The following is a 14,557-nucleotide window of genomic DNA, read 5'->3' on the forward strand; positions in this document are numbered from 1 at the left end:
CGATTCCGATATTGTGGTGAAATAAAGTCGTCATAGTGACAGGACTGTTGGCTAGCTTTGTTTGTTTGTTTGTTTTTGAACTTCGTGCAAAGCTACTCGAGGGTTATCTGCGCTAGTCGTTCCTAATTTAGCAGTGTAAGACTAGAGGGAAGGCATCACCACCCACCACCTACTCTTTTACCAACGAACAGTGGGATTGACCATCACATATAACGCCCCCACGGCTGAAAAGGCGAGCATGTTTGGTGCGACGGGGATGCGAACCCGCGACCCTCAGATTACGAGTCACACGCCTTAACCCACCTGGCCATGCCGGGCCTGTTGGCTAGCTAATAAGATGTAGTTCAGACTAGGGACAGTAGAAAACTCTTCAGTCATAAAAATCAGGTTTATCTGTACTGTTCAGTTATAACAACGCAATAAGTTTTATTATTCACCCACTGATTGCAACATACCAATGTGATATTTCTTTGAATTTTTATACTGTTTACTTTATTTTGTATACTTATAGAAAAAGTTTGAGATGGTCGCTTGTTTAAGAAGAATAGAAAATGATAAACTGTACATAATTTGTGAAATGTTCACAGATGTGTATTTATTTTTGGAATATTGTACCCTGGTCATCAAGTATTGAAGCCATGATTATATCATGGAGTTCATGATAATCCAAAGTTCCAAAATTGCTTGGTTTAGTATTGATTTTGAATGTGAAAATGTTTAGACCAACTTTCATATTTATGAAGCGTTATACGTTCAGTATATTTATCGTTATAACAAAAACAAAACTTCTATAAATATTAAAACTAGTTTATTATTCTCCCTTGTTAACCTAAGACAGGTCGAGATAAAACGGTTAGAAGATATAAATGCGAACTCTCTACGAATCGTGAACACCAGACTGTTTTGGTCTTAATTAAAATGTTTGAAGAAAGATTTTCTAATCGGTTGGTAACTCGCGCAAAAATCAATAATTTCAGATAGTTGATGAAAGCTAGCACCACTTACATACCGTTAGGTGGCGGTAGCTATCCCTAGAGACGTTCGAGTTATCCAAGCTGGAAGAGTGAACAAAAACTGGATTGTTATGACAACTAGTTTGACGTTGTAGATGGCTTTAACACCATCGAAGCTGTTAACTATGGGGGTTAAAACACGTGTGTTTAGAAGTAAGAGTGGAAATTGTGACTCCGGTATTGGTTACTATTGAGTTCCTGTATAAAAATATGTTGTCGACATTATTAATGGAAACACAGTGACTGTTTGGAAACCGTTTTCAGTCAGGTACTGTTTCCCTTATGCATCAATTACAAGATAACTCTATATTAACAAAATAATTAAAACGCACAAGTACATCAATATTAAAAAAACTTATAAAAATATTTGATTTTATATCGTGTTTTACAATCCAACGTGTGTGTTTTTTGTTTTAAATAATAGATGTGTGTATGAGCTATCTCGTATATAAATAGTGACAGTTGTACCAAAGTAAAAACATAGGGGGACTAGAATCAACTGTGATCCTATCTGGGTGTGTTATAGATTTATTGAAAGAAACTTTTTGACGTTTATCCGAGCATACATTAATGATCAATAACTCTGTTAAAAAATATTAAGATTTATTTTAATATTTGTTTCTAGTTAGGCTATGTTATGATACATAATTCAATTTCAGAAAAAAAACATCTATTATACAATTATTTTGCAGTATCTTATTACAATGAGAGTACTAATATGAATTTTGTCTATCACCTTAATAGAACAGTTGGAAGATGCTACATTTTGGTAAAGAGCACTCACCATCAGAGGGCAGCGCAGGATCTGCAACTCGACGAAAACCTTTTAATCTTTTTTCGAACATATTTCGGTATGCCGCTGTTCAGTATACTACTATATCAAGAACGTACATTAACTTTGAAAAGAAATTTAAAGTTTTAATTCAGGAAATAAGTTTAATTTAAACGGTAATACCCACAGAATATAAACTAAATACCGCAAATGGTTATAATTACAAACAGATAATATAAAAGTTCATGTTTTTGAAATACGCTTTTAATGAATAAAATTCGCACTACAATCCTTTATAAAATATACATGTCTTTATCACATGGTCTTTCTAGTTCATTCTGTAACAGATCTACTAGAAAGACCATGTGATAAAGACATCCATATCTATAAATATTGATTGTACTCAAACTAATGACCAAGAATGAAAATTACGAAAGGACTTCCTTTAATTAGAAAATTTTTATATAGAGCAAGAATGGTTTGTATTATTCGATTACTTAGCTCATTATATTCACTCTAAACAGGAAAAAAACGAAAGAGTTAGAAATAGGGATAACCGACGCTAGTGACGAAACTGTGGAATACAGTGACAGCGACATTACTTTTGAGAAAAGTGTTTCGCTGCCGGAAAACATAAAAGATGAACAAAATCAAAACTCTCGTCCTTTAACCCCACCAATACTTGTCATCCCACAACCGTGTACGACCTCTAGTCAAGAGAAAACTTTGGCAGAAGATATGGTGGCACTTCAACTGTCCCAACAAGACAGTCCAATTATCCAGAATCATCTAGATCATCTCTTAATCCCAAAAAGAACAAAATTTCCAGAATTTCTCCCACTCCTGAGACTTACAAGGAAGCATTGTTTAACAGCAAAAATGTTAGTTCAAGTTCAGATAATTTGGATTCCTACTTACTTCGTAGTCCTGCCTCTTGCTATGGTTGTTCTTCTGTTAATTTCACGTTTCTGAATCAAATAAATCCGTTCTAAATGTTTACGACTCAACTGTAACATTTTGCAAGCGATCGGGAAGTGAACTGACACCTATGAATAAACCAGAAACGTCACCGTCTTACGTAAGTTCAGCTTTTATCTCTAGTCTTGGTAGAAATATAATCTTTTACTTCTGTTTTATTTTGTGTTAACGGTGTAATTCAGTGGCTAGAAAATAAATAAAAACATTGTATTGTTTTAGTTTTCGAAACTTAATTTCACAGACGGCATGCTTTATACGCACACTTTTTAAGTTAGAAGTAAGGAACTTCTTGGTTTTTTTTTTTAATGCGTTATACTAAAGTGAAAAGTATTAATATAAATTTACCACAAGTTACCGAATAAACAAGAAAAGAAACTTTTTAACGAAAAATTAAAATAACTGCCATGGATTCTTCCCAGGGCGAGACAGATTTAATCTTCAAACCGTTTAGCATATCGATAAGTAATATTATTGTGTATTCTTCATTAGTCACAATCTAGAGTGAGTGATTAATTCTGAACAAGTCCCTCAATGTGCCATATTGTTTACAACTAGTTTTTATTCATTCACTTTTCTAACCCTGAAACACATATTATCATTTTGTTCTGTTAGATACCTTTTAAGAAACTAACTGGTATGGAAGGTAAAATCAGCGTATTTCAAAATCTTTGTATTATGAAATATGTTAACATCAATGTTATCCATAACACATCAAGATGTCATATGCTGTGAGTTTAGAAACTTAATAAAAATCACATCTTCCAAAAGAAAGCACAGACTCAAATAATAATAATTTCAACACGTTTGTTGTCACGTGTCAAATAACCCATATGCTTGAATTTCATATTTTTCTTCCTGGTAAGTTCATAGCTACGCTAGCTGTCCTCAGTTTTGAACCGATAGACTAGAGAATAGGCAGAAAACACCACTCACTGCCAACTTTTGTATCATTCGAATCGAAAAGTGGGATTTTACCATCACTTTAAGAATGCACACACGACCTTGAAAGTGCAGAACCCTATCTGTAGGATAAAGTACACCACAGTACTCCCAAATCGGCGACCAGTCCGACAGGTCTAACTGTGTTTTAGAGCCCCTTTGAAACTACTGACAGAACATTATCTTTTGGAAGGTTTTTGGAGGTGAGTCTGGTTATTATTTGGGAATCCGAAAAGAAAGACTCCTACGAATTAATGGAATGATTTAGGATGTTCTCATGAAATTAGTGAGTGTTTGTTCGTTTTCGAATCACGTGCAAAGCTACACGAGGGCTATCTGCGCTAGTCGTCCCTAATTTAGCGGCCCGGCATGGCCAGGTGGTTAAGACACTTGACTCGCAATCCGAGGATCGAGGGTTCGAATATCCGTAACGCCAAACATGCTCGTCCTTTTAGCCGTGAGGACGTTATAAAGTGACGGTCAATCCCACTATTCGTTGGTAAAAGAGTAGCCCAAGAGTTGGCGGTGGGAAGCGATGACTAACTGCCTTCCCTCTAGTCTTACGCTGCTAAATTAGGGAAGTCTAGCGCAGATAATCATTCCGACACTCAGTTACACAACCCCTTTCAAACATGTGGTCAGCTTCCGGTCAGTTACCTTTTTCTTTCTTTGTGAACCTGACGATGACCGAAGAAGGTTGTTCGCTCCTCATCGTAAAATATTTTCTCAACCCAAACGAGCCGTTTTTACATATATATTTTCCTAGCGCAGATAGCCCTCGTGTAGCTTTGCGCGAAATTCAAAACAAACTAAACTCTAATATATACTCTAAAATGTTTAGTCGCTTGCTAATGACTTAAAGCATGAGTAATAACTTAAGTTTTAGAGCACGCAACAGTAGTTAGAAACTTGCAGGAATGTTACGTGAAATTGTCATCAGCTTACAAGAATGTTACGTGATTGGGTCAGAAGCTTGCTGAACTGTTATGTTATTGGGTGAGGAGCTTGCAGGACTCTTGTGTGATTGGTTCGGCAACTTGCAAGACTCACGTGATGGGGTCAGCAGCTTGCAGGACTATTTTTTTGAATAAAGCTTTAAGCTGAAGCAATGACCTAATAGTTGCCGACCAATCAGCCTGACCATCTGTGTAGGTAAAATTCTCGAAAGAATAATCAGTAATAGACTCTCCACATTCTTGGAGATACTATCAAAATTATCAAAAGGACAAAATGGATTCAGAAAATTTAGACAAACGACAGATCATTTAATTAGATTAACCGAATCTATAATAAATAGCTTCAATAAAAAAGAATGCATTGTCGCTTGCTTCCTCGATATCGAGAAAGCATTCGACACCGTATGTCACGATGGTCTAAGGTTCCGAATGAACGAAATGTGACTACCGCGTGGAATTGTTCGCTGGCTATCTAACCTTTTGGAAAATAGAAAGTGTAGAGTGAATGTTGAGGGTACCTCTTCTGAGTACTTTACTCCAGAAGCTGGTGTCCCTCAGGGAGGGGTGGTTAGCCCTATACTCTTCATCATGATGTAAACAATATGCCATTGAAGGATCCTAATCATAGATTCTCTTCACAGTTCGCTGATGATGTAGCAATCTGGAAAAGTGCCGCAACACCAACAGTAGCAGCCACTAACATACAACCGCAACTAAATAGAATAAGTGAATAGTGTCAAAAATATAGAATAAAAATAAACACAACTCACAGTCTTTACGAAATTGACAAACACAAAAAAACTACACCCAGAAATATGTATGAATGGTACACTACTTCAGACTGCCACATCGGCAAAATTTTTTAGGTCTAACCTATGATTCAAAATTAACTTGGATTAACCATGCAAACGAAATTAAAAAATAAAGTCTGGCGAAGAACCAACTATGTTAGGAGTCTAAATGACAAAAACAGTGGAGCATCTACAGACAACATACTAAAAATTTACAAAACATATATTAGACCAGTAATAGACTACGCAGCTCCAGCATGGATAACTGTAAGTGACAAAATAATTAAAACAAAACTACAAACAATCCAAAACACACTCCTCACAACAGCATACAGAGTTCCAAGAACTACATCATCTCAATTCATACACAAATATTCGAACATACGAACCATACCAGATAGACTCCTACATAGTACAATAACGTACTTCGATAAAAATTGGATGAAAAACGAATTACTATGCGAACTAGATAGGTACCTCATACATGATGAAGCTAGTCCTAAACATCTCTCCCCGGGCAATATATATTTTAAACATAAAAAAATAAAAAATAAAATAAATATAAAATAAAAAATGTGTATGTACATACATATAACGTGAAGACGTTATAATGTTTCGGTCAATCCCACTATTCGTTGGTAAAAGAGTAGCCCAAAAGTTGGCGTGGGTGGCGATGACTAGCTGCCTTCCCTCTAGTCTTACACTGCTAAATTAGGGACGGCTAGCGCAGATAACCCTCGAATAGCTTTACGTGAAATTCGAAAAGAAAACAACATTACAACTGAGATGTCTTTTAGTGATATAATGTTCAAACAAATCATGTAAAAATGCGTTTCAGTATGTTACGGATGAATATAGTTTCAATAAGAAACTATTTCTGAGACGTGAATTCTCGAAGTTCTATCTTATTCTATTTTTACATTATATTACGACCACACAGGACGTATTCTCTTATGTGATGTTCAAACTAATCATTTAAAAATGCATTTCAACATGTTACGACCAAATATAATATCAATCAAAAACTATTTTTGAGCCACGAATTTTCGAAGTTTTGTCTTATTCTATTTTGACGTCATATAACATATAAATAGGCTTTAATCCCAAAAAATTGTATGCTTTTATACGCGTTCGTGACTTCAGTTTGTTATACAAAATAATACTAAGCATATTTATGAACCATTTGGTACTAAAAATAATGCTTTAGGTTGTTGTTATTTCAGTTAGTTTCTAAGGTTGAGATATATATTAGAAGGCTCGCGGTATTTTATCCGTACGTGCATACATTTAACCAAGGTTAAACAGTTAAACGTTTTTAACGTAGCTGCATTCGATCTATTGAAAACGACGTAAGCTCTTGCACAACTATAGAAGAAACAGATAGAAACAGAATTTTTAATCGCTGACAACTAATAAAAACTTTTTGTAAACGTAAAATGATCTATGGATGGCATTGCCAAAAAAAATGTAAACGAGAAAATAGGAATGATACAATTATACATAAATCATCCATACATAAATTTCAATATTAAAATTTAAAGTTATACTGTAAAATTCATAAGTATAAAATAGTTACGCGGTCGATCAATACGACCGACCTTGTACCGAGAGAATGCAATACAAGCCAACCCCGCGAAAAGCTACCTCAGTCAACGCGAAATTCAATTACCGCGATTCGGAAAACTGTGACCATTTCATGTTTTACACGTGTCATTATTCAGTTACCGCGAGAACTTTCTGGAAAACTCGCGATACAAGTAGATCGTGTGAACGGCCCTAAATAAAATATGCGCAGATGACAGTAAGATTCAATGTTTGCTTAGTCACATTGGGACGCGAACGTGATAGCAGTGTGTCTCTGACATACTGTATAATCTTGCCTGCTCTAATTTGTAAAATTATACCCCTTCTTTTAAATATGGATAAAATAAAATGTGGAAAAGAATCTGACAGTAATATTAAAATGGAAAAGAAAAGCAATTATTTTAGAAGAAAAACTTAAAGTTATTAAACGACATGAAGACGGTGCCATCAATGTGAAAATCGGACACAATCTGGACTACAATGAGTCAACGGTACACACAATTTTAAGTAAGAAGCACGAATATAAAGAACAAGGTAAAGTTGCATCAGATTCTCTAAGCATGTAAATTACTCGAGATAGAAGTCCATTAATGATTGAAATGTAACAGCTACTTCTTCTTTGGATTGAAGATTGTAACCAAAAGCGAATACCACTTTGTACAAAAAACATTCAAACCAAAGCTTTCAACATCATTTCGATGCTTAAAGAAAATAAATTTCAAGGGGTACGGAAACCTTTGCTGCAAGTTTAGGTTGGTTTGACCGCTTTAAACATCGAATAGAATTACACAACGTAAGAATTACACAGGAAGCTGCTGATGAAAATGCTGCTGCAAAATTTCCAGAAATTTTTAAAAGAATTGTTGAAGGCATCAATTACGATGATGGGCAAATATTTAATGTTGATGAAACGGGCCTATTCTGGAAAAGAATGCTAACAAAAGTTTTTAGCTAAAGATGAAGCATCTCAATCAGAATACAAAGCTTCGAAAGATCGACTTACCCTTTTATTAGGAGGTAATGTAGAAGGGGACTTAAATCTTAAGCCTATGCTAGTGTACTTCCAACTACAATTATATTAAAATCAGGTATATATTTTAGAGTGTAACACTAAATTTCAATATTGAAATTCATGTAGGGATGTTATATGTATAACTGTATCATCCCTATAACCTTTTTCGCATTTTTTACATTGTCATCCATACATTATTTTGTAATTACCAAACTATTTTCTTTACTTATTTTGTGACATTTTTCCCGTGACTAAGAGTTAGTGTATTTTGTGAATATGTGTAGTAAAATTTAATATAATGTGTATTGATTTTTGTACTTTATTTAATAAATAATTTAAGGGTTGGCTCCCTAAAAATACCGATTGTATTGTGTTCAAAGCATTAGGTATTCTATACGTTATTGTTATAAAATATTCATCTATTATTGGCTAATAGTTCCTATTTCACCATGTACTTAAATTTGTTTAAAGGAACGCCAAATTTCTGTTTTAAAAAAATGGTAACTTCAAGGGGTAATGATAACATTGTTTACATTAGAATTATTGTTGTTTTTTTTATATAATTGCTACTAGTTATTACGACAAATAAATAACATTGTGAAGGACCTAGAAACACACAGAGAGTATTTAGATTTAAACCGACGTTAGTAATAACGTAGTTGTGGAGTTATCTCGACTGAAACACGAAGAAGAATGATAACTAATTTGGTAGGTTGGCCACCTTCTGGCTTGGTATCTTAGCAATGGTTTCTTGTCTTACGTTTGAGGTTGTTTGTAAAGAGAGAAATTAAAACAAGTGCAGTAATATTTTACAGTTAAACACTGTCATTTTTTTATTTTGAACGTTAACATTTGTAATGTGTCAATTGAGTACCTTGACCATCCCTACATATAGAGTTCTACTGATTCTGTGATAAAACTGGAGTTATTTTATTAGAGCAATAACGATAATGTTAAAACGTTGCTTCTTTGTTTTTTGTCAGATGCGTTTTATTAACTTTCACCTCACGTTTTAAATACACATCATTGTTGAAATATCCAACTTCTTATTAGGGAAGAAAAATTGAAATTATTTTCTAATGGGATAACATAAAAACTTGAAAATCAGCAGGAACAACAGAAAATTAAACGAATTCAACTTTTACAGAAATTAGAATGATCTTCTTTTCTTAGCATTATTTCTTATAGATCAAATCTCTCCTCATTTAGTGTATGTTGTAGACCAGCTAGAGTTTTTTTATAAAAAATATGGTTAACAGTTTTACTTTGTTTATATTTCCTGATTTTTACTATTCAGACTACATATAAAAGCAAACTAAATGTTGAATGCTTTTGTCCGTAAAAAAGTCACTGTTTGCTCTTATAATTCGGAAATGTTATGGAGTACAAACATGGAGATTTCATTTGTCACTAATACTTAAATATTCATGAAGGTTTTAAATAAACGATATCAAAAATTGTCCAATTTTAGAGTTTCGTTGTTTCGAACCTTTGTGAAATTTTAAATATTAGTGACTTACATCAAATGTGTTTATTCTGTAATTATTTAGATAACACAACTGATAAAGAAGTTAAATTTGGATAGGATATGCAAGTTATCTGTTTGAACTCTATTCTAATTTCAGAAGATTCAGGTTTCAGATGGAGTAAACTTTATGTGTGTTTTCTTTGATAGAGGTTTGATATTTCCCTATAGAAGTTCATTAGAACCATACATGGGTAAATACAAACTTTCAGTTTTGTATTTTTCGGTCTTTATGAGCGGTTTTTACTTTTACTTCACTCCCTTTCAATGCATCTTCACCAAATTTGACAATGGAGAAATTAATGCCGCTAGAGATGATGACGTTATAGACACCAGAGACAATGAGTTCATAGCTCCACGAAGTAGAAACAGAGGGCGCGGTTTCCTTAGGAAGAAGTGATACGATTTTAAAATCCTGTTACTATACGTGGATTATATTACTAAGTTTATACAGATGGATGATCTTTCAAAGGCGGATAATGCATAGGATAGGACTGCATAGAGAATTCAACTTAAACTTAATTGCTTACATTTTATGCTTTCAACGTGTTTCACCTTTTTCATTTACTTATGTTTCTTTGTCCTTAGCAAACACATTTAATTTACTGCTGAAAAGCTTTAACCGCACCTGATGTTTCTATAAATATTGAACAAGACAGCCATTCAGGTTTATATGGCTTAGTACACGTTTCAGATACTGATTACAGTTTTTAAAGTTTAAACGCAAGCATGTTTTCACAATTATTAACCCGAAAAGATTGTTTGCTTGGAATTTAGCACAAAGCTACAGAATGGACTATCTGTTATCTGCCTTTCACGGTTATCGAAACTCGGGTTCTAGCGTTACGAGTTTGCAGGTGTACTGTTGTGCCATTAGGGTAGAGAACATCCAGAAAATAATAGTCAAGTTACAGTGTGTGTGTACCTAGGGGGTGTCCGATGAAAGGTGTGGAACCGTAGACAATTCATCGAATTTAAAGAAAGCATTCTTCATGCTGTTCTTGTTATTCGAAACAAGTTTAGATTAACAACAGCATCAACTCGACCTTCTTATGCTTTAGAAGCGTCATTATCAATGACACAATTTGTTTGTTTGTGTCTGAATTTTCGCGAAAACCTACACGAGGTCTATCTGTGTTAGCTGTCCCTAATTTAGCAGTGTAAAACTACAGGGAAGGTGGTTATTCATCACCATCCAACGCCAACTCTTGGGCTACTCTTTTATCAACGAATAGTGAGTGATATTGACCGGAACATCATGTCACCCTCACGGCTGAAAGGGCGAGCATGTTTGATCTGATTCAGATTACAAGCCGAGCGCTCTAACCACATAGCCATGCCGGGCCATGTGCTAAAAGAAAGATAAAGTTAGGATTACCATACATTTTGTCTGTCGCTTACTTGTACACGCTAATAAAAAGGTTCTACTTAATCTTTTAGAGCCCACTGTTCGAGTCATTGGAGAAGAAGGAAACCCTGAAGCCTCTGTTATCAAAATCAGGCATTGGAGTCCTGGACACGAAAATGAAAGAAATTCTGGAAACACAAAAACAGAAATTATGTCTTAGTAAGTTGGTTCTATTATGCTTGTAATCATATATGGAAACATACCGTTTCTTTAATCACTGTCAAATCCAAGCCAGTAAAATCGCCTGGTAACAATAAAGATATTATAATCTTAAAACCCGAACGCCAGGAATACGTTTAATCTTTCTTTATATACGCATATTATTCTAATGAGGATTCAAAGGGTAATCTTCTGAAAAAGACCAGCAAGTCATCAAAGGTTAAATTACATCTTGCGCTAATCATCAAAGGACTACAATGTAAAAAAGTCCATTTTTCTAGAATATTCAAAAAGGATTACTTTTAAGAAAAAGGTTTCAAAACTATAGATTTTTTTACTTTGTATATTTGTTTGGAATTAAACACAAAGCTACACAATGGACTGTCTGTGCGCTGCCCACCACGTGTTTCGAAACCCAGTTTCTAGAGTTGTGAGTAAGCAGACGTACCGCTGTGGCACGGTGGGCTTTTTTACTAAACTAAAGGGTTTCAATGAATCGTTGCATTTTTTGCCATAATTCACTATTAGTTAGCTATTAATTACCATTCGTTATGAAATGAACAAAAATATCTTGAGAATAATCAAAATAGAGCTTTTAAGCATCAAATATAAATGTTCAGTAAGTCATTTATTAAAATGTAAAAATACTTTTAGTACGTGACAGGCTGAAGGTTAATAAACATTGGCCATCACATGCCACGTCAGATCTTAAAAGAAAATCATGAATAATAACTGTGTTACTTGATTACAACCTTCCTTTTTTTCTGAAACTTGAAACTATCAATTAAGACTAAAGAGCCATTAAAACATTAAAAATAATATTTAAGGTGTTCTATTTCAAATATTTGTAAAATTATACAATGTTTTTATAAAATACAAGAAGACACGATATTCAAACCCATAGGCTATTGCAAATTACCTGTGACTTATAGGGTGGCTAGAGGCCTCATTATTATATGTGTGTGTATATCTGAAACGTTAGAAACGTTTTATTCTTTAGCATATATTTAGTAAAATATCCGAAAATGAGAACCAACTCTTTCTGTATGAAAACTACTATATGGCGGTGCTTTCGTTAGGCACCGGTACTGGAACGCTAGACACTTAACAAATAGACCCGGCATGGCCAAGCGTGCTAAGGCGTTCGACTCGTAATCGAGGATTGCAGGTTCGAGTCCCGGTCACACCAAACATGCTCGCCCTTTCAGCCGTGGGGGCGTTATAATGTGACGGTCAATCCCACTATTCGTTGGTAAAAGAGTAGCCCAAGAGTTGGCGGTAGGTGGTGATGACTAGCTGCCTTCTCTTTAGTCTTACACTGCTAAATTAGGGACGTCTAGCGCAGATAGCCCTCGAGTAGCTTTGCGCAAACTTCAAAAAACAAACAATATATTTATATAGATATACGAATTGTGGAACTCTTTTATTTTAACGTTTTCATAGTTTCATTTGTTATATATTTTATTCGTCTTGAGATGATTTAGTATAATTTTTATTTTAAATAAATAAAAGAAAATTCAAATCTGTAGAAAAAACTTCTGCTAAAATAAACTTCGATCTCTGGCTAGGCATTTGGAATTTGAATACTGCATATCCTTCGTTTAAAGTCATTCATAAGTTTCCTTTCATATTTTAATTATATGTTCAGGTTTTGGTAGCCTAATATAACTTTTCTATGACTTTAATGAGTTTTTCATTTTACTTATTTATCAATATCTTCGCAACAGCTGGTCACATAACTGCAACGAACAAGGACAGCAATCGTAAGACTTCTCTTAACTCGCAACGTAACCTTCCTCAAACCTCTCACCAAGCCAAATGGACATCAGTGGCAGAAACACGTCCTATGTCTGATTATTCTAATTCTAATCCATTGTATACATTAAAGTCGTTTGCAAGTTTGAATAGGCTAAGAGATGGCCGAGGAGAAACTCGCCGCAGTCTGAGACCTTTAAAGTGATTAGGTCTAAAACAGGTAAAAAGTTTAGAATATTTATGTAGGGTGACCAGAATTTCAAACCGAAAGACTGGGATAGTCCAATATTTTTTCCTAGTTTGTAATTGGTTATTACAAGTTGAAATCATTTAACTTTTATTTAATTTATTTCAAATCTATTCAACTTATTCACAATAATTCCAAATATATTAACATTGGTATTATTTTTGAAATAATTACAATTATTATTATTATTACTTATATATTTGTTGTTTTTTTTTTGGTGATAGACGAAAAACAAATTAGCAAAAATAGTCAAATTATACATCCAACACAATTTTGGTTAGTCATTTTATCCAATTCTTTTTAAAATAGGCTAGTTAATACCCAGTTTTATTTAAGATTCCATAACAGTTTCAAACATATTAACATTGGTATTATTTTTGAAATAATTACAATTATTATTATTATTACTTATATATTTGTTGTTGTTTTTTGGTGATAGACGAAAAACAAATTAGCAAAAATAGTCAAATTATACATCCAACACAATTTTGGTTAGTCATTTTATCAAATTCTTTTTAAAATAGGCTAGTTAATACCCAGTTTTATTTAAGATTCCATAACAGTTTCAAACATAATATTTCGGTTCAGGTTTTTGCATTACTTTGACACGTTTCAGGTATATTTCTCCAGAGAATGAAAGGAGTATAGATGTTCTATTTTATTTTTTTTATTCATTAAATAATCACGAAATTCAGTACATAAATGTGTAAAATGTTTTAACAATGCGCGCTGTTTTAACCTTCGGACCTATGGAGACTGGCTTCTAATCATGCACAGACAGAACTCGAGAGCACATTTTACAACATTGAGAAAGTTACATAGACTAGACCTATATTCATGATGCGATGACATTGGGAGTTTGATGTCTTTATACCGGGAACATTTCTCATAAAATTAGGGCAAATTACCAAATAACGTCTGGTCACCTTGTATTTAGAATACTTGAATACTTGTGTTATTAAGTCTAACAAACAGAAAATAATTTCAATATATGCAAACATCGCATTCAAGTTGATTTTCTTACAGTTTTGGAAGTAGAAGTACCATAGTTTTCTACATATTTTAAATTATAAAGGTAAATTGTATAGTTCACCAACAGATTTCACATATTGTTCTCATAGGTATTAATATAAGACGCTTCTTTCTAATGTTGTTAGTAGAGATGTTTAAATTTAGAAATAGTTTCAATGTTTCTTACTCTCACCAGAGGCATCCAATGACGTAGTAGCGACTGCGCTCTGAGAGAGATGACGTATTTTTTATGTATTATATAATGTTTGTTTTTTTGTTTTTTTAATTTCGTACAAAACTACACAAGGGCTATCTGTGCTAGCCGTCCCTAATCTAGCAGTGTAACACTAGAGGGAAGGCAGCTAGTCATCACTATCCACCGCCAACTCTTGGGTTACTCTTTTACG

General features: G+C 33.9%; 1 protein-coding gene across 7 annotated transcripts in view; it reads left to right on the top strand.

Moving 5' to 3' along the window:
- The first annotated feature begins 1,066 nt into the window (after nt 1–1,066).
- Nucleotides 1,067–14,557, top strand: part of LOC143255548 (uncharacterized) — a 39,432-nt gene continuing 25,941 nt past the window's right edge. For 4 of the 7 annotated variants that reach the window (XR_013030702.1, XR_013030703.1, XM_076511378.1 and 1 more), the window contains exons 1-5: nt 1,067–1,281; nt 1,763–1,864; nt 2,310–2,863; nt 11,011–11,137; nt 12,865–13,112. Coding sequence is in view for 3 of the 7 variants with exons in the window: in XM_076511378.1 (XP_076367493.1) it covers nt 2,834–2,863; nt 11,011–11,137; nt 12,865–13,097 (390 nt within the window). In the remaining 4 variants the exon portion in view is untranslated. Of the gene's footprint in view, nt 1,282–1,757; nt 1,865–2,309; nt 2,864–11,010; nt 11,138–12,864; nt 13,388–14,557 lie in introns of those variants that run through there. The other 3 variants (XR_013030701.1, XM_076511377.1, XR_013030704.1) reach the window with 2 other exon arrangements.

Source organism: Tachypleus tridentatus, chromosome 7 (assembly GCF_004210375.1).
Source record: "Tachypleus tridentatus isolate NWPU-2018 chromosome 7, ASM421037v1, whole genome shotgun sequence".
In the NCBI taxonomy this organism is placed as follows: Eukaryota; Metazoa; Arthropoda; class Merostomata; order Xiphosura; family Limulidae; genus Tachypleus; species Tachypleus tridentatus.